This window comes from Nomascus leucogenys, chromosome 13, assembly GCF_006542625.1.
Source record: "Nomascus leucogenys isolate Asia chromosome 13, Asia_NLE_v1, whole genome shotgun sequence".
NCBI classification, from domain to species: Eukaryota; Metazoa; Chordata; class Mammalia; order Primates; family Hylobatidae; genus Nomascus; species Nomascus leucogenys.
Window position 1 is genome coordinate 46,540,573 of NC_044393.1, and position 27,376 is coordinate 46,567,948.

Genomic DNA, 27,376 nt, shown 5'->3' on the forward strand with positions numbered 1-27,376 from the left:
TCTCCGCTTGGCTCTGCAACTGCGCAGAGGTGGTGTCTACATCTGAGGGTGGTGTCTACAACAGATTCATTTCTTGGAAACAAGTGTCTCAAGCCTGGAACTTTGTAGCAAGAAGCATTGGAGGACCCAAAATACCTAATTATGGAAAAGTGAGGGCACCTTTCACTAACAGGGCCACCCTCAATTCCAAACTAAAGAGTGTCAAAGCCATGAGAAGAAACAAATATTACGATGGTAAATGTCTAGGACCGAAGTTAACCTTTAGCTGGGAAGTTAAATTCCCAACTATGCCTACATCCTGAGGTCATAAATTCAAGGCAATTAAGGTAGCCTGCTTGCGTAACAGGAGATCCAAGGCAAGTTGCTCCCGGATTATCAAACTTTGCTCAGACATCTCTGGGCCCTGCTGGGGTCCTTGACATCACTCTGCCTGGGATAACTCTGTAGGGTTGAAGGCTGTATGGTTGTCTAACTGAGGCTCAAGGAAGCCTGTGTGGGGATGATGCAGTGTTTGAGGCCCCCAAAGGACCTACAAGGACACCTGTATGACACATCTCAGACACGGCTTGGACAAGGCTGCTGCATGAACCCAGACTCAATCGAGCATGGACACCCTTCCACAAAGAATAGCAGGGGAGGTGGCTTCTGAGCTCATGAGGTCATGGGATATGATTTCATATCTTACTTCCTTCGGTCTTCAAAGCTTTTGGATTTGATTATGTTATAGAATTAATCTTGGCCTGTAATTTCTCCCTGGGACTGTGATAATGGGATAGGGTCTGCATTCAAATCCAGTGCATTTCCATGTTGCTGGCATTTTATTATGAGTTTCTTATGTATTTTACTATTGCAGTATATTGTCACTTAACCTCACTGCAGGAGCTCTGGTGCGCTGGGCTGGGCATTGTGGCTGGACACGGCTTGGGAAACAGCCTAGGGAATAAGTCTCCACCTTGGGAGCAGAGTGGCCTTGGAAGGGCTTCACGGCAGGGTTCTGACCCAGTTCAGAGCCTCCAAGGACAAAAGACAGCAGGAGCAGCCTAACAGAGGCTCCAAGGTAAACTGGTCTGAGTTGGTGAGGCTTCCTTCCCTGACAGGGCACCCCCATGGCCAGAGTAAGCCTCTGCTCAGAACCACCCTCCATCAGTTCCTGTCACTCCCATGACAAGAGCCATAGTCCCTGGAGTAGCATGCCCTCTATTGTGCATGTTCTTTTTCTGTCTCTACACACACACACACACACACACACACACGTGCACACATGCACATATAGTTCTTCTTGTAAGTATTGTTGAGAAGTAAGAAAGTGATCCCTGTAAGTTTTCCTAACTTAAAAGTACGTTATTATAGTACCATAGAATACATGGCGGAAGTGGCTCACTCAGGTTGCTGTGTTGGGTATGTCCTGAAAGGAGACCCAGCTGGAGGCAGGAGGCCCATAAAGAGGCTGTCACAAAAATTCAGATGAAAGACGCAGACGGCCTGCACCAGGGTGGTTGCAGAAGCGGCGTTCTGCTCTCAGCTTCCGTGTGCATGTCCCAGGTGAAGCAAACAGGATTTGCTGATAGACCAGATGTGGGGAGGAGGAGCCATGCCAAACTCTGAGGTTTCACCCCATAAGTGCATTTATTAGAAAATAAGACTAAAACCAAATTATTAGAAAATAAGACTAAAACCAAATGAAATAAGAAACCAGGAAAAGAAACCAAATAAATCACACACTCATTAAAGTGAAGACGATGAAGTGAAAAGAGTGAAGATTAAAGCAAAACAATGAAATACAAAAAAAAAAAAACTAAAAACGCTGATTAAGAAAAAAAGGGGGAAAATACAACCAAACCACATGAGAAAATGAATGTGACATTAGATACAGAGATCTTTCAAAATAATTTTAAAAATCTATAAAATTGCCAGGCGCAGTGGCTCACGCCTGTAATCCCTGCACTTTGAGAGGCTGAGGCAGGGAGATCACGAGGTCGGGAGATCGAGACCATCCTGGCTAACACAGTGAAACCCCATCTCTACTAAAAATACAAAAACTTAGCTGGGCGTAGTGGCATACGCCTGTACTCCCAGCTACTCAGGAGACTGAGACAGAAGAATCGCTTGAACCCGGGAGGCGGAGGTTGCAATGAGCCGAGATTGCGCCACTGCACTCCAGCCTGGCGACAGAGCAAGACTCCATCTCAAAAAAAAAAAAAAAAAAACTATAAAATTGTCTTCTAATAAGTTGGAAAATCCAACTGTGAAGGAGAGGACAGGTAAAATTCACTGCCCAGAGGAACTTGAGGGATATTGGGAAACTTCCTTGGCAACAGCCAAGGAAGCCGGCCCAAAGAGATCACTAACAACTTCTATTAAACAGTAACACCTATCTGATTTAAATTGGTCCAGACCACGGGAAAAGATGTAAAGCTTTCCAGTCTATTGTGCAAGGCCAGTATCACCCTTACACTAAAATTAGACAGTAATTTTTTTTAAAGCATAGACAAATTTCTCCCTTGAATACAGATGCAAAAATTCTACACTAACAACACTTGGGAAATGTCCTGCAGGCATATATTAGAAGAACACTATGCAGTGGCCAGGGAAGGTTTAATCAGCATGGCTCACGATTAGCAAATGCATTTACCAGGTTCACACTTAGTGAAAAAGACTGGAAAAAATCAAATTCCCTTCCTGTTTAAAAATGAAACTCTTAATTTGGCTAGAAATCCACTTCTTTAAGAAGACTATGTAGGGACCTCTTTTTCCTGCAGTCACGTAACTTAGGCACCCTGAATAATCTTCCTCACCTCCTAAGAAGTAAATCAATATATTTACGAAGATGTCATAAGTAGGAGTTGAACAATGAGAACACATGGACACAGGGAGGGGAACATCAAACACCAGGGCCTTTCAGAGGGTCGGGGGCAAGGGGAGGGAGAGCATTAGGACAAATACCTAATGCACGCAGGGCTTAAAGTCTAGATGACAGGTTGATAGGTGCAGCAAACACCATGGCACATGTATACCTATGTAACAAATCTGCACGTTCTGCACATGTATCCCAGAACTTAAACTAAAATAATTTTTTTTTTTTTGAGACGGGGTCTCACTCTGTCACCCAGGCTGGAGTGCAGTAGCACAATCTCCGTTCACTGCAACCCCCACCTCCCAGGTTCATGCCATTCTCCTGCCTCAGCCTCCCGAGTAGCTGGGACTACAGGCGCCTGCCACCATGCCCGGCTAATTTTTTGTATTTTTAGTAGAGACAGGGTTTCACTGTGTTAGCCAGGATAGTCTCGATCTCCTGACCTTGTGATCCGCCTGCCTTGGCCTCCCAAAGTGCTGGGATTACAGGCGTGAGCCACCACGCCTGGCCCAAAAAATTTTTTTAAAAAAGTAAATATATTAGCCAAGATGTTCTGGATCTAGTAATTGAATGCTAACCAAGATAATGAGATTCACCCAGCCATTTTAGCACACACAGATCATTTAAGAATATAACCATTATTAAAAATACGTAAGATTTTTGTTAAAGTCCTAATTTATTTTTACATTTCTAATGCACATATATATATGGAATAAACTTATTTCAAAAAAAAAGGATGGATTGATTAAGCAAGTACTTCAGTAATAACTGTTACAGGCAAAGACCATGGATGGAAGCTAAAATTAGTGAGTGTGAGTAGGTTAACAGGATATTTGCATAGTCTCAAATTATCTCCACACGAAACACTGACCAATTACAAAGTGGAAAACAGTAACTTGACAGAAAAATCTGGCAAATAATGAGACATGTCGACATCATATGCCCCAACACGATGCACTGAGAAGGGTACAAGATCACTTTTGTAGTATTCCTGCGAAAAATGCCTAACTTTAATCATGAGAAGACATCAGGCAGACACATAATGAGGGACATTCTACAAACTGACAAAATAAGTGACTCTCCAAAAATGGCAACGTCATGAAAAACAAGGAAAGACAAGGCAAACACCACATACTGGGAGAGACTAAGGAGCTGCAACAACTAAACGCGGTTTGGGTTTGGAATTCTGGATTGAATCCCGGACCAGAAAAAAGGATATTAGTGGGACAACTGGCAAAATTCAAATAAGGTCTGTAGTTTAGTCAATAGTATGTTATCAGTGTTAATTTCCTCATTTTGATAACTGTACTATGTAAAATGTTATCAGTAGAAGTTGGATGAAGCTTATTATTTGTCAAACTTTTCTGTAAGCCTAAATTATTTCAAAATAAAAAGTTAACGGCCAGGCATGGTGGCATGCACCTGTAGTTCCAGGTATTTGGGAGGCTGAGAGGCAGGAGGATCACTTGAACTCAGGAGTTCCAGACCAGCCTGGGCAACACAGCAATACTCTACCTCTTAAAAAAAATTTCTTTAACTATGATGGCACATGCCCATAGTCCCAGGTACTTGGAGACTAAGGCAGGAGGATTGCTTGAGCCCAGGAGCTCAAGGCTGCAGTGAGCTATGATCATGCCATTGTATTCCAGCCTGGGTGACAGAATGATACCCTATCTCAAAAAAAAAAAAGAAAAAAAAAAAAAGAAAGTCAGCCTATGAAAGCTGTAGGAAAATTTTTAAAAATAAAAATGAATAAAATGAAATACAAAAGAGTTGAAAAAATATATTCCATCCAGCATTAATTTAGTTGGTACAGTTGAGAGGTTTTTTGCCTAAGCCACTAGAAGGCTGGCGTTGCCACCAACTGAGCTAGGTAAGCCCACAGTGGCATGGGTTGGGGTTAGGAAGTGAAATTAAGAGGTCAGGGTTAGACCCACTGAGTTTGGGGGTCTCTTAGATACCCAAGTGGGGATATATAAACAGGCAGCCAAACTTAATGTGTCCAATATGGGGACCCAGAGGATTGATGAATTCATAACTTTAACACACTCCAGGTAAAAATAACATGATTACTTTCTGGAAGTACATAAGCTGATTTAAAAATTCATATGAAAAAATAAACATTTAAGAAGAGCTAGGAAAAACTCTAAAGAACAATGTGGGAGAAATTCACCTTACCTGGTAGAAAAGCATAGTAAAAATCCTCAATAACTAAAACAGTATGTCTTCAGTATATATACAGATAAGACAGACAAAAAGAATAGGCAGAAACAAAATTTTTTCAGTGAATGGAAGTTTTTAAAAATTAAAATTAAAAACTAAAAATAATAAATAAAATTTAAAAGTTCATAAATACATACAAGAATTTACTAGAAGATAAAGCCAGAAACTCAATTCGTAAAGCTAAAGGTGGCTTTTTAAATAAATAGTTTTGGGAAGCCATTTAGTAAATACCTGAAGAAAAAGATAAGTGTTCAATCCAAGCTTTACATTTATATGGGATAAACTACAAACAGATAAAAGATTTCAAAGTAAAAAATGAAAGCATAAAAGCAGGAGAGGAGGCCAGGTGCGGTGGCTCACCCCTGTAATCCCAGCACTTTGGGAAGCCGAGGTGGGCAGATAGCCTGAGCTCAGGAGTTGGAGACCAGCCTGGGCAACACAGTGAAACCCTGTCTCCAGTAAAATACAAAGAATTAGCCAGGCGTGGCAGTGTGCACCTGTAGTCCTAGCTACTCGGGAGGCTGAGGCAGGAGAATCGTGTGAACCCAGGAGGCGGAGGTTGCAGTGAGCCGAGACTGTGCCACCGCATTCCAGCCTGGGCAACAGAGTGAGACTCTGTCTCCAAAAAAAATTAAAAAAAAAAAAAAGTAGGAGAGGGAAAAATAGCCAAATTTCTTTGTAATTTTGGAGTAGAAGGTGTCATATGAATCGTAGAAAACTTGTTTCAAAAGCCAGCAGACATTTCAAAAAATTGACAATCTACTCCTTAAGGATCAAAATTGTCTACCCAGCAAACAGTCCCTTAAGCAAGATCAAGGGGCAAATGACAAAACAGAAAGATAGCAGCAACTCATAGCATGTATAAAGCACTCACAGAAATAAAGAACCTGACAAATAACTTGACAGAAAAAATGAACAGGCCAGGGGAGGCAGCTCATGCCTGTAATCCCAGCACTTCAGGAGGCTAAGGTGGGAAGACGGCTTGAGCCTAGGAACTTGAGACCAGCCTGGGCAACATAGTGAGACCCTGTCTCTACAAAATATAAAAATAGCCAGGCGCGGTGACTCACGCCTGTGATCCCAGCACTTTGGAAGGCCGAAGCAGGAGGAGTACCTGAGATCAAGAGTTCGAGACAAGCCTGGCCAACATAGTGAAACCCCATCTCTAATAAAAATACAAAAATTAGCCGGGTGTGGTGGCAGGTGCCTGTAATCCCAGCTACTTGGGAGGCTGAGGCAGGAGAATTGCTTGAACCAGGGAAGTGGAGGTTGCAGTGAGCCAAGATGACGCCATTACATTCCAGCCTGGGCAACAAGAGCAAAACTCCATTTCAAAAAAAAAAATTATATATATGTGTGTGTGTGTATATATATAATTACGTATTATGTATATATATAATTATGTATTATGTATATATACATATACATATATACATATATACACATATACACATATACACATATATACACATATATACACATATACACATATACACATATACATATATACACACATATGTATGTATATATAATTTCTGTATATAAATTTTGTATATAATTTTTGTATATAAATTTTGTATATAAATTTTGTATATACACATATACACATATACACATATATACACATATACACATATACATATATACACACATATGTATGTATATATAATTTTTGTATTATTATATATGTATTATATGTATTATATATGTATTTATATATATAAAATTTTTATACCTATATTAGCTGGGCATGGTGGTACATGCCTGTGGCCCCAGCTACTTAGGAGGCTGAGGTGGGAGGACTGCTTTAGCCTGGGAGGTCAAGGCTGCAGTGACCCATGATCATGATGCCACTACACTCCAGCCTGGGCGACAAAGAGCCAGACCCTGTCTCAAAAAAACCAAAAAAACAAAAAGAAAAAAAGGACAAAGCACATAAACAGTTAAGAGAAAAGGAAATAAGTCAGTCAAACATCTGAAAAAATGTCCAAGCACAGTCTGTACATTAAAACTACAATGGGATATCTATCAGATGGGTGAAATTCTAGAAGTTCAAAATACACTCTGCCAACAGAGCTAGGAGAAATATGGTAGTCTCACACTGCAGAAAGGTGTGGTGCCTACAAACGGCCATGTGGTACCATCTATCCCATTTCTGGGAATTTCTCCAACAGGTATCTCCCGACTGCATATGAACTGGCATATGTACAAATGTATTCATTATGTCACTGCTGTTTTTCAGAGACAAAAATTAGAAATAACCCAGGAGTCCAACAATACAAGATCCATTAAATAAGCCAGGCTATGGTCCTGCCACAGAACAGTACACAGCAGTTTAAAAAGAGAGATTTAATTTGTTCAGAATAGAAGAGAAAAAAAAAGAAAGAAGTCTCTATGAACTGGTATGAAAAGAATCCCTAGGACACACCGTGAATTTTTTTTTAAAGCCAAGATATAAAACAGTACATCACATCATACCTTTTGTATATAAAGGGAAATATTTTTAAAAATTCATATTTGCTCACATTTGCAAATGGATAGATGGATAGAAAAAATTAATAAAAGTAATTACCTCTAGAGAGCAAGAAAAACAGGCTGGACAGAGACACAAATGAGAGCAAACCTTTCCAATTTAGACCTTTTCATATCATTTTGATGTTTGAACTACCTCATCACACTACCTATTCAAGCATTAATTAGAAGAATAAAGTTAGAGGACTCACACCTCCCAATTTCAAAACTTACTACAAAGTTACAATAATCAAAACAGTATGGTACTGTGTAAGTACAGAAACATAGAACAATGAAATAGAACTGTGAGCCCAGAAGTAAACCCTCATATATATGGTCACAAATATATATGTGTGTGTGTATGTATATACATTATATTATATATACACATTATTAAAAATTATATATCTAATATTATATATTAGATATAATTTTTTTCTGAATTCATAGTCCCTGAATCAATAAGGTTTTGAACTCCCTATTCCTCCTGCTGAATGATTCAGACTTTTCCTTTCATCCCAAGTCACCTTACTTACTTGGATTGTAACAACACTGAACAGAAGTTTCTTTCCACCTATGCCTGTATCTTCTTTTAAAAAGTATCTTTATTTCTTCCAATTGAATTGTCATAATAGACTCTTGGGCAAGGAGAAAGAGCTGATCCTGCAATTCATGGCCAGAAGTATGGAGGAAATTCAGGAAATGAGATAAAAGTGAGGAAGGAGAATAAGGGCAGGAAGGGGAAAGAGCCCCCTCCTGAGAGAGAATGGAAAGAATAGAAAGGATGGCAAAGTCACCAAAATGGACCAGTCCTCATCTCCTGAGACCCAGAGGCATTCATTGCACAAAATAACAAAGCACCCACTGTGCATAAGGCACACTGCCATTACTGCAGGAGTGCAAAACCCCACCATACCACTGACACTGCTTTTTTAAAAAAATTTTTTTAGAGACAGGATCTTACTCCATCACCCGGGCTAGAGTGCAGTGGCGTGATCATAGCTTGCTGCTGCCTTGAACTCCTAGGCCCAAGCAATTCTCCTGCCTCAGCCTCTCAAGTAGCTGGGACTACAGGCGTGCACCATCACACTCAGCTAATTTTTTCTTTTTTTTTTTTTTAGAGATGGGCTCTTGCTATGTTGCCCAGGCTGGTCTAGAACTCCTGGGCTGAAGTGATTCTCCTGCTTCGACCTCCCAAAGTGCTGGGATTATAGGTGTAAGCTACTGTGGTGACTGACATTGCTTTTAGGGTGGCCATGGTTATTTTAGGTAGGGGAAGAGAGAACTGGCAAGATCAGGCTGCTGTTCACAATAGACAATCAACTAAGCAAATCAATGAAATCACTAAAAGATAGGGTTTAATAACGAAAGTGGATATAGTTTGCCATTTGGGAAGAGGGATGCTACATTGTAGCTATGGAGATGATTTACATGTAAGACCAAAAAAGAGACATGCAGGAATAAATAATGAAGTCAGTAAGCAAATTAATGAAGAGAATGAAAGAAAAGGAAAGAATGAGAGAAAATGTAAACGTATTTGGCCAAAATCAGTTGAACATCTGTGTCAAACTTTTACACAACAGCAACAGCCTGTACCACAGTTTGCCAACCCTACCATTCATTAACAATGAAGACACGATCCCATGTTGTAATTTCCTAAATTTACAAGAAAAATAATGCCTTTGGCATCACAGTCTTTGCCAAAGTATATAAAACAGGCTTCCATTGAAAGTTCACTCATGCTGTTAAAATGCTTTAAATAGTAAACAGAGTAGAAAATTAAACAAATCCACAGAAATCAAGTACTAAGCACGAAACAAAAACTAGACGTGGTCTTCCAGCTCCTGGCACTTTCTCTTTGCATTATGAAGTGGGAGAGGCACGGGCATCATGGACGTCCCATGGAGCACACAGAGCAGAAGTGGTCATAAACTGCTGCTCTCCTGATGTTTCTGTCCACATTTCACTAGCTCTTAGACGCCCACAACAAATCAGACCCAGCAGAGAATATACAAGTAATCCTTTTGAATACTGTAGCAGCTTCTGATTTGCTGAACAAAGCTGACTGGTGAATGTTTTCCTGAGCCCATTACAAACGCCTCAGAGCTGGAACTAGAGGCTTGAGAGCAAAGGTTACCCTTCTCCACTATTCCATTTTGGTATAATTTTTTTTTTCTAACTATAAAAGCAATGCATGTTTAACACTCAACTTGGACAGCGTTCAATGCCTCCTGCCAAATGGGGCCTTCAGCATTCATGTGAAGGCTGGAGATCCCTGAAGGGCTGCCGAGGATACAAGTGACCCAGTTTCCTGTGCCTACTCAGTCTGGGGACCCAATAATGCATCCTCAACCTTTAGCTCATTCTCAGTAGAGGGGAAAATATGACAGGACTATTCACTAGAGTTTTTCCTCTAAAGCAATGATTTGAGAAACAGCCATGAAATGAGGAAAGTTCCACCCTTTGAAAGCAGCAGGGTTACGAACTGTGGAAGACTAGAGATGGCTGCAAACTCTTTGACACTCCTGCCATTGCGGGGTGGGACTGTATCCTCTCCCCTTGAATCTAGGTAGGCTGTGAGACTGCTTTGACCAACATTATATCACAGAAGTGAGGCTGTGCCACTTTCCAGGCCTAGTCTGAAGGGATCAGCACATCTATTCCCATCTTGGAATGCCTGCTCTTGCAATGCTCACTATGGAGGAAGCCAGCACCATGTTATGAAGCCAACTGCCCTGAGACCACCAGGTTAGGAGGAGCCCAGCAACGTGGGGAAGCCAAGGATGAGAAGTGGGGAGGAGTAGGGGGAGGAGAGCAGAAAGGGGAAGAGGGTACACTGTGGCCATTTTAGAAGGAAGAAAGGAAGGAAGGAAGGGATTGAAGGAGAGTGGAAGAAAGAGTGAGCAGGAGGAAGGAAGGGAGGAAGGGAAAGAGGGAGGGAGAGAGAGAGGGAGAAGGGAAAATGTGTGCAAGCCTAGGGAGCTTGCTGGAACACAGGAAGTGCCTCTAAATGGGCCCACACAAAAAACACTTCCTGATACTACAGCCTGCAGCTTCTCTCATCCTTCTCATCTCAGTTTAAATACCTCTCCCGGCTGTCTTTGCCGCTAACAAACATAGAAGTCAGCCAGTGCACCAGATGACCAAGTTGCCAGATTGCCAACAGTGTTTTTCAGCAATGTGGTCTCTCTTCCATTCTCCATCCAAGTCTGTCCCTGAACCTCTTCAACCTGCTCAGGTCAGTCACACAGCTGCCTAGAGCTGGGTGGGTACTCCAGCGGCTTTACTGCGGACCTGGCCGTGAACTCTGTCATTTCTCCAGCCGAAGCAGACAGCTAATCCTCCTGCCCTGATGTTCATCCTATCCCTACCTTGTATCCTATGCAAAGAGAGTGCATTTTTACACAATGCATTCAGGATACCACCTGGCCCAGGTTTTCCCGAGAACTGCACTGCCACAGGGCTGCTTCTTAGGGTGGCCAGCCATCCTAGTTTGCCCAGGACTTATAGGGGTTTCTAGGGATGTGGGATGCTCAGTGCTTAAGCAGGAGCATGCTGGGAAAACCTGATCTCTGCTCTGAGGCTGGTCTGTCCAGTGCCCCAGGTCATTATAACAGAAGAAGAGGCTCAGAGAGTTTTTAAAAGAAAAATAGGCTGGGTGCAGTGGCTCACACCTGTAATCCCAGCACTTTGGGAGGCCAAGGCGGGCAGATCACTTGAGCCCAGGAGTTTGAGACCAGCCTAGGCAACACGGCGAAACTGTCTCCAATCTTTTACACTTTATGTAAAATATAAAAGAAAAACAGTGGGGGTGTTTCCAATTTAAATAGCATGCACCCTAGTGGCCAGTCAATATTTAACGAGGGGCAGCAGTACATACCCACATACGAATATAAAGATCAACAACATTCTGCACGGGTATTGGTTTGATGAGTCAAGAAGATTCAACAAATGACCTAAACACAGCTCAGACGAAACCATGCCCAAGCACGTGTGCAGCCACCACCTTAGCGACTAACCCTGTTATTCATCCCTAACACTTCCCCAAAGCATGCATCACACCAGTCACCTCAGAAGGTTCTGATGACACTTGTTTCTGAAAGGAGAATCGCTCATATACAACTGGTAAATGAAAGTGCATATACCACAGAGGCTGTATCTGGGCAGAGGTGGGTTTTCTCAGACAAGGAGAGCCAGAATAGTGGGAATAAAATGACAGCCTTCAGCAGAAAAGCCCTCAGCGCTGGCAGCAGAAGCCCCTAAAAGTATCTTATGAAAATAAAAAACAAGTGCCTACTGCCTTCCAACCCAGCCACAGGACTTTGGTGTTCTGCTATTAACTCTATTTTTCCCATAAGCCCTGAGAGTTTTAGCGGCAGTTTCGCAGAGCAGGAGGTTTCTGAGGAACGTTTACCACGCTGCAGCAGAAACAGCCACACTAGTTTAGTATCTCTCTTCTCTAGACCATGAGCTCCTTTAGGGCAGGAACTGCATCACTCTTACACAGCACTGTACACCCAGAGACTAGCACAAGGGCTGACAGATAAAGTGTCTTATTGATGGATAAGTCACAAAACTGACTTGAATGGAACCAATAACATCTCCCCCAGCAGAGACAGGACTAAAATCCTGGATGAACATCCTGCTCAGAGAGGAAGGACACTCTGGCCTCAGAGCACACTGCTCCCCTTCCTAGGCCCAAATGAGGCCCAAAAACCCCTCCGCTGATTTCCTTGATCATGACAGAGAAGACAGGCAAGTCCCAGTAGACTCAATAAATACAGAAAGATAACAGAAAAGGGCCAGGCGCAGTGGCTCACGCCTGTAATCCCAGCACTTTGGGAGGCGGAGGTGTGCTGATCACTTGAGGTCAGGAGTTCCAGACCAACCTGGCCAACGCGGTGAAACCCTGTCTCTACTAAAAATGCAAAAATTAGCCAGGTGTGGTGGCGGGCGCCTATAGTTCCAGCTACTTAGGAGGCTGAGGAAGGAGAATCGCTTGAACCTGGGAGGAGGAGGTTGCAGTGAGCCCAGATTGTGCCAATGCACTCCAGCCTGGGCGACAGAGTAAGACTCTGTCTCAAAATAAAAATAAAAAAAGAAAGATAACAGAAAAGGCCAATAAGCCAAGAAGATGTGAATTTTACAGTGAAGCAAAGATGGCAGTGAAGCTCAGGTTCTAGAGACAGCTGCTGGTTCAATTCCAGCCTCTGCCACTTATGTGCTGAGTGACCTTCCATACCCTGAGTGAGGTGCAGCAGGGTAACCGGGTGCAGTGGCTCACCCCTGTAATCCCAGCACTTTGGGAGGCTGAGGCAGATGGATCACAAGGTCAGGAGGTCGAGACCAGCCTAGCCAAGATGGTGAAACCTCGTCTCTACTAAAAACACAAAAATTAATTAGCCAGGCACAGTGACGGGCGCCTGTAATCCCAGCTACTAGGGAGGCTGAGGCAGGAGAATCGCTTGAACCCGGGAGGCGGAGGTTGCAGTGAGCGGACATCGCACCACTGCACTCTAGCCTGGGTGACAGAGCAAGACTTCGTCTCAAAAATAATAATAATAATAATAATAATAAACATGTGTGAGGACCAAACCATAACCAGCTTCCCCTCCAGGGTTCCACTATATACAGAACAAGTGAAAGAGCTTGGGGTTATATTACCAAGCGGGCCATAAAACAACAGGAACCAAGAGAGCCGGCCTGCTGTCGGCACATGCACCCCAGCAGGGATCATGTGGGAAGAGCTGCGGCAGATGAGGAAATGTCCCTAACCGCATGGGTGCCAGCAGGGATGTGAGGAACACAGAGAAGGAACAAAGGGGACAATGATCTTCTTTCTGTCACTAATAACAAATAAGAGAAACAAATCAAATATAAATGTAAAATAAAATTTCACTTAGGAAAGGAGAAGGGAGTGAAAAAATGTTAAATCTAATGAAAGTTTACGTTTTAAAGTTGCTGAAGTGGTCTTAAAAATCCTAAAATAAAGAAAATGTATTTAGCATTTCATCTGCATTCCAACATCCCTTGGGCTCACAGAGCCTTTTCATACTGGAGCTGGAAGCCAAATTCTCAAAATTAACCAAAAGACAGCAAATGTGTAACGCATGCTCTATGAATTTTGTTTCATTGGAGGCTGTAAAAGAGATAAGGCCAAAAGAAAACGTGACATACTGTTGATATAATTGTAGGACTTCTGGAAGTTCAAAACATTTGGAAATAAATTTTGATTAAAACTGTCTGTATATGCTGTATGAAAGAAGAAAAGGTTAGCTCTTGACAAGGATGGAAGGGGCCCTTGGGCCTGACAACACACATAAGGTTAAGGCATTGCCACCTACTTCGTAGCATCTAACCATGATTTTTGACTCTTATTAGGGGAGTAAGAAAGTAAATCTATAACCAACACTAAAATTACTTTGCACTTGTAATCAAAATAGTTCTATGATTTGTCTCTGACTATTCACAGAATTGTACATTCTGGTGTTGTTTGTTTTGTTTTGAGACAGGGTCTCGCTCTGTCACCCAGGCTGGAGTGCAGCAGCACCATCTCAGCTCACTGCAGCCTCAATCTCCTGTGTGCAAGCGATCCTCCCACCTCAGCCTCCTGAATAGCTGGGACTAGAGGCACACAACCCCGTGTGTGGCTAATTTTTTTGCATTTTTTGTAGAGACAAGATTTTGTCATATTGCCCAGGCTGGTCTTGAACTCCTGGGCTCAAGCAATCCACCCATCTTGGCCTCCCAAAGTGCTGGGATTACAGGCATGAGCCACCATACCCAGCCATAAATTCTGGTTTTTTAAGCCCAAGTCATTTTACATTTGCTTTTCCAAAATGCATTAAATTGTAATTTTAAAATCCTTTAAAAAAAAACTGTGTATAATTTATGTCAATTTTTCATCAAAATGATCAGATGTATTATACACCATGAGCTTAAATTCTGATCCATTATAAAATTATTTATGATTGCCCCAGGCACTTCATATAATTACCTAGATAAAATATACATTATTTCAAGAAGTATGCCAGGTGTGGTGGCACACCGTCTGTAGTCCCAGCTTGGGAGGCTGAGGAGAAAGGATCACTTGAGCCCAGGAGTTCAAGCCCAGCGTAGGTAACATAGCAAGACCCTCTCTGTCAAAAAGAAACAAATAAATAAAAGGTGTTTTTAGGAATACAAACACCCAATAATAACAAACACTCCTCTTTAAAAAAGTAGATGAAAGCAGTTTTCCTTTCATTCAAGCATTCCTTAACAACTATAAATATTCACCTATTTAAAATGCCTTCACTTATGCTTTTCTGATATTCTTTGCTTTCATCTATGTTTCAAGGGACTTTAGAGCATTCTAAAACTCATCTGAGATTACTCAGAAATGGAATGATTCCACAAACACCTGCAAGGAGAGAAGAACAATGCTGGCAGCATCAAATCATTGTCTCAGAAAAGAAAAATAATTACTCAGAGGACTTGACTTAATTACTCATCCTGTGAAGAAACATGTTTGCAGCAAACCACTTTGGAGGATCCCAGTGGACACAGGGTAGGAAAAACCACTGGAGACATCCATGACCAGACTTGTAAATGGAGTTCTAAATTTGGATATTTCTTGAGAGGCAAATCTATTCTGCTCTATCAGAACCCAAGTAAGAGTGGGATTTGAATTAAGGTGGGAATGTTCTGTTCATCTAGAATCCATGTATTCTTATAGCAAATGGACATTTTTTACAAGTAGGAAGAGAATTAAGAGTAAATGCCAAGGAGGAGTAGGAATATCACCCTTCTAAACATGAGCACATCAAATGAGCTGACAATCCTCAATGTGGGCTCTGCTACAGAGCTTCAAAAAAATTTCAAAAATTTTATTAATTAAGGTTGAAAATAGGCCTAATAAAAAAAAATCTGGGTTTGTTTAATCCAGAGAGAGAAAGTTAAAGCATAGGAAACACTAAAGAGTTAACAATTAGGATGGGCTTGGTGGCTCACGCCTGTAATCCCAGCACTTTGGGCGGCCATGTCAGGTGGACTGCTTGAGCCCAGGAGTTCAAGACCAGACTTGGCAACATAGTGAAACACCATTTCTACTAAAAAAAAAAAAATACAAAAAAAATTAGCTGAGTGTGTTGGCACGTGCCTGTGGTCCCAGCAACTTGAGAGGCTGAGGTAGGAGGATCACCTGAGCCCAGGAGGTGGAGGTTGCAGTGAGCAGAGATCTCGTACCACTGCACTCCAGCCTGGGTGACAGAGTGAGACCCTGTCTAAAAAAAAAAAAAGATGAATAACTTTCTGCAAAAGGGTGTAACTAGAGCAACAGATACTGCAGTTCGACATTGAAAAAGACATTCTACTTAGGAAGGGCTCAAAATGAAATGCATTAACAAAGGAGGCTATGTTTTCTAATTTAAAAAAAAATTTTCTTTTCTTATGTATTTCTCCATGAAGACCTATGAATATGTTTTCCAGTAACCTTGAAGCAAAGGGTAAAATATGATGATATTTAGTGCAATTTATCCCCAGAAACATGAAAAGAAACTAGAAATGAATGACTCCCTTAAAAAGCCTTTACAGAATCATAGTTCTCCTGAAAACCAGGACCATTATTCTGAGACATTTTCTAGCTAAGTCTTGATTAGTCGAACTAGGTTGGCACACGCAAGAATAAACAGGTAGGCAGAGACCTAAATCTACATTATCCAATATTAGAGCCATGACCTATACATGGCTATTGGGCACCTGAAATGTGGCTGGTCCGAATTGTTAAGTATAAACTACACACAAGGTTTTGAAGACTTACTACAAAATTCTTAGCACAAAAGTGGGGAAAAGAGAAACTTACAGCACTAAATGTGTATATTAGAAAAGAAGAAAGAACTAAAATCAATAATCTAAGTTTCCTCCTTAGGAAACTAGAAAAACAAGGGCAATTAAATGCAGAGTAAGCATAAGAAAAGCAATAATAAAAATTAGAGCAGAGTGCTTGCTTCAGCAGCACATATACTAAAATTGGAACAATACAGAGAAGATTAGCATATAAATTTTTTTTAAAAAAACCGAGCACAAATCAATTGACAATAGGAAACCAGTAGAGAAAACCAAACCAAAAGCTGGCTCTTTGAAAAAATAAAACCAATAAGCTTCTAGAAAGAATAACTAAGAAAAAAAAAAGAGGGCACAAATCACCAATATTGAAAATGAAACAGAGGACATCACTATAGAGCCCACGGACATTAAAAAGAGGGTAAGGAGATACCACAAACAACTCCATATCCACAAATCTGATAACCTAGACAAAAAAAAAAGACCAATTCCCTTAGTTTCTCAGGGTTCCCAAAGAAAAAAAAAGTAATTAAGAAAAGACCAATTTCTTGAAAGGTACAATCTGCCAAAACTCTCACAAGAAGAAATAGACAGGCTGGGTGCAGTGGCTAACGCCTGTAATCCCAACACTTTGAGAGGCCGAAGCGGGTGCATCACCTGAGGTCAGGAGTTTGAGACCAGCCCAGCCAACATGGTGAAAACCCTTCTCTACTAAAAATACAAAAATTAGCTGTAATCCCAGTTACTCAAAAAGTTGAGGCAGGAGAATCGCTTGAACCTGGGAGGCAGAGGATGCAGTGAGCTGAGATCGTGCCACTGCGCTCCAGCCTGACCAAGCAAGACTCCATCTCAAAAAAAAAAGAAAGAAGGAGAAAAAGACAACTTGGATAGACCTACATCCATTGAGGAAATTGAATCAATATTTAATAACCTTTCAAAAAGAAAGCACCAGGCCCAGATGGGTTCACTGGTGAATTCTATCAAACATTTAAGGAATAAATTATACCTATTCTCTACAATCTATCTCTTTCAGAAGATAGAAGCAATGGGGGTACTTCCCAAGTCATTCTATGGGGCCAGAATCTACCCTAATACCGAAACCAGATAAAGAAATTAGAAGAGCCGGGCGCAGTGGCTCATGCCTGTAATCCCAACACTTTGGGGCCTAGGCATGTAGATCACTTGAAGTCAGGAATTCAAAACCAGCCTGGCCAACATGGTGAAACCCCATCTCTACTAAAAATACAAATATTAGCCAGGTGTGGTGGCACACTCCTGGATCCCAGCTACTCAAGAGGCTGAGGCATGAGAATCGTTTGAACCCAGAAGGCAGAGGTTGCAGAGCCAAGATTGCACCACTGCACTCCAGACTGGGCAACAGTCCAATACCTCTCATTAATACATACACAAAAATCCTCAACAAAATAGCAAATAGAATCCAACAATGTATAAAAAGAATTATACACCACGATCAAGTGGGATTTATCCCAGGTATGCAAAGCTGGTTCAACTCAAAAATCAATCAATCAAGCTAAAGAAGAAAAATCACATTATCACATCCGTAAACACAGAAAAAGCATTTGATGAAATTTAATATCCAGTCATGATAGAAACTCTCAGTAAACTAGAAACGGCTTTTTTTTTTTTTTTTTGAGACAGAGTCTTGCTCTGTCATCCAGGCTGGAGTACAGTGGTGTAATCTCGGCTCACTGCAAACTCCGCCTCCCAGGTTCAAGCGATACTCCTGCCTCAGCCTCCCAAGTAACTGGGATTACAGGGGCATGATCACGCCTGGCTAATTTTTGAATTTTTAGTAGAAATGGGGTTTCCCATGTTGCCCAGGCTGGTCTCAAACTCCTGACTTCAGATGATCTGACCTCCTCGGCTTCCCAAAGTGCTGGGATTACAGGCATGAGCCACCACACCTGGCCGGGGGGATCTTCTTCAACTTGATAAACAGTATCTTCAAAAAACCTACAGCTAACATCATACTTAACAGTGGGAAAGTAGAAGCTTTCCCACTAAAAGCAGAAATAAGCCAAGGATATCCCCACTCACCACTCTTTCCAACACTGGACTGGAAGTCCTAGCTAATGAAATAAGGCAAGAAAAGGAATTAAAAAGAAAAACAAAACTGTCTTTGTTCACAGATGACATGATCATCCAAGAAGAAAATCCTAAAGACAACAAAAAAAACTGAAACCAGGCAGTGATTACAGCAAGGCTGCAGGATACACAAGTCAATCACTTTCCTATATACCAGCAATGAACAAGTGGAATTTGAAATTAAAAACACAATACCATTTACATTACACCCCCCAGAATGAAACACTTAGGTATAGATCTAAAAAAAATGTAGAAGATCTATATGAGAAAAATTAAAGAAGTGATTAAAGAAGTCAGAGCACTAAATAAATGGAAAGATATTCCATGTTCAGAGACAGGGAGATTCAATACAGTCAAGGTGTCAGTTCTTCCCAACTTCATCTATAGACTCAATACAATCCCAATCTAAATCCAGCAAGTTATTTTGCAGATATCAACAAACTGATTCTAAAGTTTATATGGGGAAGCAAAAGACCCAGAATGGTCAAAAAAATATTAAAAGAGAAGAACAAAGTTAGAGGGCTGACACTATACGACTTCAATACTTATAATAAAGCTACAATAAATAAGACAGTGTGGTATTGATGAAAGAAGAGAGAAACAGACCAACGGAACAGAACAGAGAGCCCAGAATTTGACCCTGATAAATACAGTGAATTGATCTTTGACAAAGGAGCAAGGGCAATACAATGGAGCAAGGGGTCTTTTCAACAAATGATGTTAGAATAACTGGATATCCACATACAAAAAAGTGCCTCTAGACAAAGACCACAGACCCTTCACAAAAATTATCTGAAACGAATCATAGGCCTAAATGTAAAATGCAAAACTATAAAGCTCCTAGAAGATAACAGGAAAAAATCCAGATTATGTTGGGTAGGATGATGACTTTTTAGATATAATACCAAAGGCACAATCTATGAAAATAAGAATTGATAAGCTGAGCTTTGTTAAAATTAAAATTTTCCTCTCCATGAAAGGCACTGTCAAGAGAATGAAAAGACAAGCCAGATTGAGAAAAAATATTTACAAAAGAAATATCCTATAAAGGATAAATACTTGCAAATTGAATATTCACAGAAGACATATCTGATAAAAGATAAATATTTGCGAGTTGAATATTTGCCAAAGACATATCTGATAAAGGACTACTATCCAAAATATAAAAAGAACTCTTAAAACACAGTAAGAAAACAATCTAATTTTTTAAAATGGGCCAAAGACCTTAACAGATACCTCACCAAAGATGATACACAGATAGTAAATAAGCATATGAAAAAATGTTCCATATCATATATCATCAGGGAAATGCAAATTAAAATGAGGTACCACTACATACCTATTAGAATGGCCAAAATCCAAAACAATTACAACACCAAATATTAGCAAGAATGGGGAGCAACAGGAACTCTCATTCATTGCTGGTGGGAACGCAGAATGATCCAGCCACTTTACAAGACAGTTTGGCAGCTTCTTAACAAACTAAACATACTCTTATTAAGTCCAGCAATTGCATTTCTTGGTATTTGCACAAAAGAGCTGAAAACTTATATACATACAAAACCTGCTATAAACACAGATGTTTGGCCAGGCATGGTGGCTCACACCTGTAATCCCAGCACTTTGGAAGGCCGAGGTGGGCAGATTACCTAGGTCAAGAGTTTGAGACCAGCCTAGCCAACATGCCAAAACCCCATCTCTACTACAAACACAAAAATTAGCCAGGTGTGGTGGCACGCGCCTGTAATCCCAGCTACTCAAGAGGCTGAGGCAGGAGAATCGCTTGAACCCATGAGGCAGAGGTTGCAGTGAGCCGAGATCGCACCACTGCACTACAGCCTGGGCAACAGAGCAAAACTCCATCTCAAAAAATAAAATAAATAAAATAAAAAATAAGAAAACATAGATGTTTATAGCAGCTTTATTCATAACTGCCTAAACTTGAAAACAATCAAGATATCCTTCAGTAAGTGAATAAATAAACTGTGGTATCTCCAGACTATAGAACATTATTCAGTGCTAATACAAAATGAGCTATTAAGCCCTGAAAAGAGAAACTTTAAATGCATACTACTAAGTCAAAGAAGCCAATCAGAAAGGCTACACACTGTATTATTCCAACTATATGACATTCTAAATAAGGCAAAACTATGGAGGCAGTAAAAAGATCAGTGGTTGACAGGAGTTAGGGAAGAGGGAGAGACAAATAGCCGGAGCACAGAGGATTTTTAGGGCACTAAACATTACCATTACTGGCCGGGCGCGGTGGCTCACGCCTGTAATCCCAACGCTTTGGGAGGCCGAGGTCGGTGGATCATGAGGTCAGGAGATCGAGACCATCCTGGCTAACATGGTAAAACCCCGTCTCTACTAAAAAAAAATACAAAAAACAATTAGCCGGGTGTGGTGGCTGGCGCCTGTAGTCCCAGCTACTAGGGAGGCTGAGGCAGAATGGCGTGAACCCGGGAGGCAGAGCTTGCAGTGAGCCAAGATTGTGCCACTGTGCTCCGGCCTGGGTGACAGAGCAAGACTCTGTCTCAAAAAAAAAAAAAAAAAAAATTACCATTACTGACTATATACCCAAAGGACTATAAATCATTCTATTATAAAGACACATGCACATGTATGTTTATTGCAGCACTTTTTACAATAGCAAAGACTTGGAACCAACCCAAATGTCCATCAGTGATAGACTGGATAAAGAAAAGGTGGCACATACACACCATGGAATACTATGCAGCCATAAAAAAGGATGAGTTCAAGTCCTTTGTAGGGACATGGATGAAGCTGGAAACCATCATTCTCAGCAAACTATCACAAGAACAGAAAACCAAACACCGCATGTTCTCACTCATAAGTGGGTGTTGAATAAGGAGAACACATGGACACACCGGGGCCTGTTGAGGGGTTGGGGGGCTAGGGGAGGGAGAGCATTTGGAGAAATACCTAATGTAGGTGACGGGTAGATGGGTGCAGCAAACCACCATGGCACATGTATACCTATGCAACAAAACTGCACGTTCTGCACACGTACCCCAGAACTTAAAGTATAATAATAATTTTTTTAAAAAAAGACAAAATGTTAGGAGAAAAGAAGTGTCAAGCTAGGATTCCATGCCCAGCTAAGCAATCATAAAGAATTAAGGCAAAATAAAAACATTTTAAAACCTACAATGACTATGTTCCACTAACAGACTCTTGGTAAACAACTGATATATCATAGAATGTACTTCAGAAAGAAGAGCCCAAAGAAGGAAGCAAGACAGGTTGGTGGCCACAGAAATTGATAAAATATATTATCAAATACAGCCAGTTACAGATTATAAATAAATTATGATTAAAAGTGATTATGATTATGATGAAAAGTGGCAACATGGATGAACCTTGAAAACATTATGCTAAGTGAAAGAAGCCAGGAACAAAACCACACATTATATAATTCCATTTATATAAAATGTTCAGAATAGACAAATTTAAAGAGACGGAAAGTAGATTAATGGCTGCCTAGGACTGGGGCAACAAAGAAGACAGTGGGAGTAGGCTAGTACTGTTGATGAGTACAGGATTTCTTTTAAGGGGGACAAAAGTGTTGTAAAATTAGATTGTGGCAATGGCTGCACAACTCTTAATAAACTAAAAAAATTGACTTGTACACTTTAAATGGGTGAATTGTATAGTATGTGTATTATATCTCGATAAAGCCATTTTAAAAAGTGGAACTAGAAAGGAAAAGGGGATGTTCAAATATACTAATATCCTTTTAAATTTTGATAGAAATTTTTGTAACTATTCATGAATGTTAAAAACTTAGAAATAACCATCACGAGAACAAAAACACCATCTATAGCTCCCTCTCTCTCTATACACACACACACACACACACACACACACACACACACAACTTTCTCTCATCTACTAAAAGACAGAGTCTATGAGACTAGGTTAAAAAAATCTTATTGAGAAGCCAGAACAGAAAAAGAAACAAAATCATAAAAATCAAATAAAAAATACTCTTTATGATACTGTAATGGTAGACACGTCATTATAAATTTGCCCAAACCCACAGAATATTAGAGTGAACCCTAGTGTAAACAGGAGACTGTGGGTGATAACGATGTGCCATGAACAACTGTTATAATCCAACAATGAACTTAGGTTCATCAGTTGTAACAAATGCACCACTCTAGTGGGGGATGTTGATAATGAGGGAGGCTATGCATGCGGGGGTAGGGATATAGGGAATATCTCTGTACCTTCCTCTCAATTTTACTGTGAACCTGAACTGCTCTAATCAAATAAAGCCTTTATTTAGAAAAAAAAAAAAGAGAACGTAAACTACCTCATCATTGTTTATAACGATTACATATTTTGAATATATTCAGTTAAATATATTTTTTAATTAATTTCACCTATTTCTTTTCACTTTTTAAAATATGGCTACAAGAACTTAAAATGACATATTTGGCTCACATTTGAGGCTTGCACTATACTTCTATTGGACAGGGCTAAGCTAAACAATCAAATAAATTATTAGCCACACCTCTGGGTTCCCAAACACTTTCAAAATGTGAACAGAAGAAAGGAGGAGGGCAAATGTCAGCAGGAACATTCTGAGGACATGTGTTAAGTACAACAGCAGCAATAGCAGCAGCTATTATGTGATTCTAAGTAAGTAACAAGCATAAACAATGACTTTCCAGAAAAGGAGATGCTGCAGTTGCAGCTTCTTTTTTCCCTCCGTCCAGGAGTGTCCCATAGACCCCTTCCTGGATGTGGCTCTCCTGCTTACCTTTGATAAGCTCCGGCCTGTATGTTTTACGCAGCTGCTCCAGGAAGCTGTTGTAGAAGCCCTCTGCCTGCTCCGTGGGCATTGCTAGGTGGAAATCAGGCTTGTTTCCCTTCAGGACACACTGGAGAGTAAACTGGCTGACACACAGAATCTCGTACTGTTTGTCCATCACACTCTTCGACCAGTGCTTCCCGCTCTCATCCTCAAATACACGCAGGTTTAGAATCTTTCGGACCCTAAGGGGAAAAAGAGCAGTGAGAGCTACCTGAGAGATCACAAGCCCCACAACACACTCCATACCCCAAAAATGTCACCAGCTTCCGGCCAAATAAGGACATAATGACGACTCCATCCCTGACAGGAAGCATGACCTCAGGCAAGTCACTTATCCACCCTGTGCTTCAGTGTCCTCAGCTGCAATACAGAATAATAACAGTTCTACCTCACATGGTTGTTTTGAGATTGCTTCTTTTTTGCCAGTCCCTCCAGATCACAGCAGCTACTGGTGAGAACTGGGGCTAAGACGACAACCACCTATTCTCTGCTCCTTTAGGTCAGGGATATGTCAAAACATGGGTCCAACTGTAATTTTTCATGAACGAATACATCACATTAGGATAAATGACATCCATTTTTACGCCCCTTCTTGGAGCTACTCAAAACGAACAATTCGGCTGAGCATGGTGGCTCATGCCTGAAATCCCAGTACTTTGGGAGGCCACAGCGGGTGGATCACCTGAGGTCAGGAGTTCGAGACCAGCCTAGCCAACATAGAGAAACCCCATCTCTACTAAAACTACAAAAGTTAGCCAGGGGTGGTGGCAGGCGCCTTTAATCCCAGCTACTCAGGACGCTTAGGCACAAAAATCACTTGAACCAGGGAGGCAGAGATTGCAGTAAGCCAAGATTGCACCACTGCACTCCAGCCTGGGTGACAGAGGGAGACTCTTGTCTCAAAAAAAAAAAAAAAAAAAAAAAAAAAAAAAAAAAAAAAAAAAAAAAAAAAAGGACAATTCAGCAAATACACTGAGAGAAAAATCATGCTTATTGCAAATATGCAAAAAGATCTGGAGAAAGACACCTTGACAACTATGTCACAAGCTCCTTAAGCCCCAGAGGGGCTTTCCCTATACATGTGGATGAAGGATAGTCACCATGGCAAGAAAGTTGACCAGGTGACATCTACAGGGTCAGATTTGAGAAGCACAGCAGAGAACCACCAGCATGAAAGCTGAAATCCCACCATTTGAGAGCCAACCTTCTGGATGATGTTGAAGTCCATGACAGTTTCAAAGACCCTATAAATACTAATTCACTGACTCTTAATACGGGCATCCTCAGGGACAGGTGCTACTCATTACCCCCTCTCCACAGCCAAGATTTGTCTTATGTTGAATCACATCTCTTAAGCACCAGGCTAAGTATTAGCTCTGTAGTATGTCAGAGCCATAAAGACATTCAAACCCACAGCCTCAGTTTTTAGCCATCACACCATTGTACTGCTTCTTTGAGTATCCAGGGGACAGCTACTAAAATACCACCATCACTGAAGTAGTATTGAATGATAGTTATCCATCATCAACACCTTAGCAGGAATTCAATTTCAAGTCTGATTTTCAATCAAGTCTGATTCAATACAAAAGAATCAGTTGGGCAGGGTTATACCCAAGCTCTGAGCACCAAGGGGCAGAATAAATGGATCCAGCATTTAAAGTAAATGTGCCCCGTGGTAATGGAGGGGAGGAGGTGCACGGAGGCCACATTCTGATTTTATGTCTGGAATGAATGGGAGGTGTAAAGTGAATAATCATTAAGCAGGATTTTAGGGCCATATTTCATCTGTGCTGCCTTGGCTAAGACACCTAAAACTTTCTATAGTCGAGTTTGCCCATCTGTAAACTCAGAGAGCCAGGCAGGCAGCAGCAATGGCAACCCCTGCTCCTCAACCCCCACCACCACCTTAGTAAAAAGATCACTGGCTTCAAGGTCAGGGAGCCCAGACTCTAACTGGGGTTCAGGCTTTTTGCTAAGTGTGTGCATGATCTGGGGCAAGGAATTTAACCTCTCTGAGTTCTAGATCCCTATGTGTACAGCGAGCTAGCAGGCATTCTAAAAATACATAGTGCCCAGATAACATTGCCCAATTTAAAAAAGAGAAACCAAACATAAGAAAAGAGGCTTGGTTTTTGCATTAAGAGAACAAGAGGCATGATCCGAGGCCATAGTAGCAAACAGACGGAGGATAGGCGGTGCTGCTGCTCTGAGGCTGACTTAGTGTTGAGGTCTCCCAAATCATTCTTCCTCGGTCTCCTCCTCTGGAACACGGAGATAACCATACTACATCCAATAGGACAATGGTTAAAAGTGACAGGGGCTCACTTCACAGGCACAAAGTACTATGGAAGTTCCCAGCATAACCACCACCACATAGCCCATTTAAACAGCAATGACAGAAATGCATCTTACATGTGCTCCAGTTCCTTCTGCGTATCCTCCAGGGAAATACCCAGCAACACACATATGCCCCTTCCAATGGCACTAATCTGCTCTCCTCCAACTAGAAAGGAACCAAAAGAGAGAGAAGAACTCAGAACCAAACAAGGTCATGAAGCACTTTTAAGTAACCATAGTAGTATTTTAAACATCATACACACTTCTTATAACTTCTTTGGTTAAAGTCAGCACATATTCGAAAATGAAAAGTTACATAAATGCAGTGAGACAATAATAATTCCCATCCATTCTGATTTTATCTCTGGAATGAATGGGAGCTGTAAAGTGAACAACCATTAAGCAGGATCTTAGGGCCGTATTTTATCTATGTTACCTTGGGTAAGACACCCAAAATTTTCTATGGTCAAGTATGCCCATCTATAAAAACAGAACTGTTTTCCTCCCCCAGAGAAGCCAGCTCAGCTACATTAATTCTCAGAAAAGAGATTCTTGCCTTTTGTAGAAAATCAAAAAATATGGTAACACAGTATACAGGAAGCACAAAGAGGAAAATGTTCATATCATAAAAACAAATGATTTTCCTACTTACTATGAGGACAAATACATAACACACAAAAATCACAATTTATGTGTTAAGCTTCAACTCATCAAACTGCTATTATTTCCCAGAGTTTTGTGGTTACATTCTAAGCCAATGATCTCCAAATATTTTTCAATCATGCATCTTGTCCATTTAAAAAAAAAAAGGCTCAAGCACACACTCCTAACATTTGTATATGTATTTATAACCAACTGTATGCCCTACCACCACTAGACAATATCTCAAATGGCAGCAAGATGCATCATTATGAGCCGGGCATGGTGGTTTATGCCTGTAATCCCAGCACTTTGGGAGGCTAAGGCAGGCAGTCACATGACGTTAGGAGTTCGAGACCAGCTTGGCCAACATGGCGAAATCCCATCTCTAATAAAAATACAAAAATTAGATGGGCATGGTGGCGGGCACCTGTAATCCCAGCTACTCAGGAGGCTGAGGCAGGAGAATCGCTTGAACCCAGAAGGTGGAGATTGCAGTGAGCCAAGATCACACCATTGCACTCCAGCCTTCCAGCCTGGGTGACAAGAGTGAATCTCCGTCTCAAAAAAAAAAAAAAAACAGAATCCCTATTTTTTTTTTTTCATTTGTTTTTCTTTTTAAGAGGCAGGATCTCTCTATGTTGTCCAAGCTGGAGTGCAGTGACTATTCACAGGTTCAATTCCACTACTAATCAGCACAGGAGTTCTGACCTGCTCTATGTCCAACCTAGGCTGGTCCATCCCTCCTAGTGGTCCTCTGGTCCTGGGAACTCACAATATTGATGCAGAACTTTGGTATGACAGCAGGTCAGCAAAGTGCACTATAGCCCAGAACCCCTGGGCTCAAGCAGTCCTCCCTGCCTCGGCTTCCAGAGTAGCTGGGACTATGGATGCACGCCATCATACCCAGCTAAATCTGTATTTCAAGTGGTGCTCTTGAAAATTTTCTATTTTTTGCCAATTATTTGCCAATCTTCTTAGATTATGTTGTTTTACTACTTCATCTTGTACTGACCTAATGTTCTAATCAGGAATAGAAG

General features: G+C 41.1%; 1 protein-coding gene, 1 non-coding gene and 1 pseudogene across 3 annotated transcripts in view; 2 read left to right on the forward strand and 1 right to left on the reverse strand.

Annotated features, from left to right (window-relative positions):
- DTD1 (D-aminoacyl-tRNA deacylase 1) overlaps positions 1 to 27,376 on the reverse strand; it is a 175,077-nt gene that overhangs the window by 143,399 nt on the left and 4,302 nt on the right. For both annotated transcript variants that reach the window (XM_030825651.1, XM_030825650.1), the window contains exons 2-3: positions 25,773 to 25,863; positions 23,307 to 23,542 (exon numbers count right to left, since the gene is read on the reverse strand). In XM_030825651.1, the coding sequence (XP_030681511.1) occupies positions 23,307 to 23,542; positions 25,773 to 25,863 (327 nt within the window). The remainder of the gene's footprint in view (positions 1 to 23,306; positions 23,543 to 25,772; positions 25,864 to 27,376) is intronic.
- On the forward strand, positions 13,838 to 13,958 carry LOC115838145. The gene has a single exon (XR_004033188.1). It is a non-coding gene; the product is annotated as a U6atac minor spliceosomal RNA (small nuclear RNA).
- LOC115838099 lies at positions 16,568 to 16,624 on the forward strand (annotated as a pseudogene).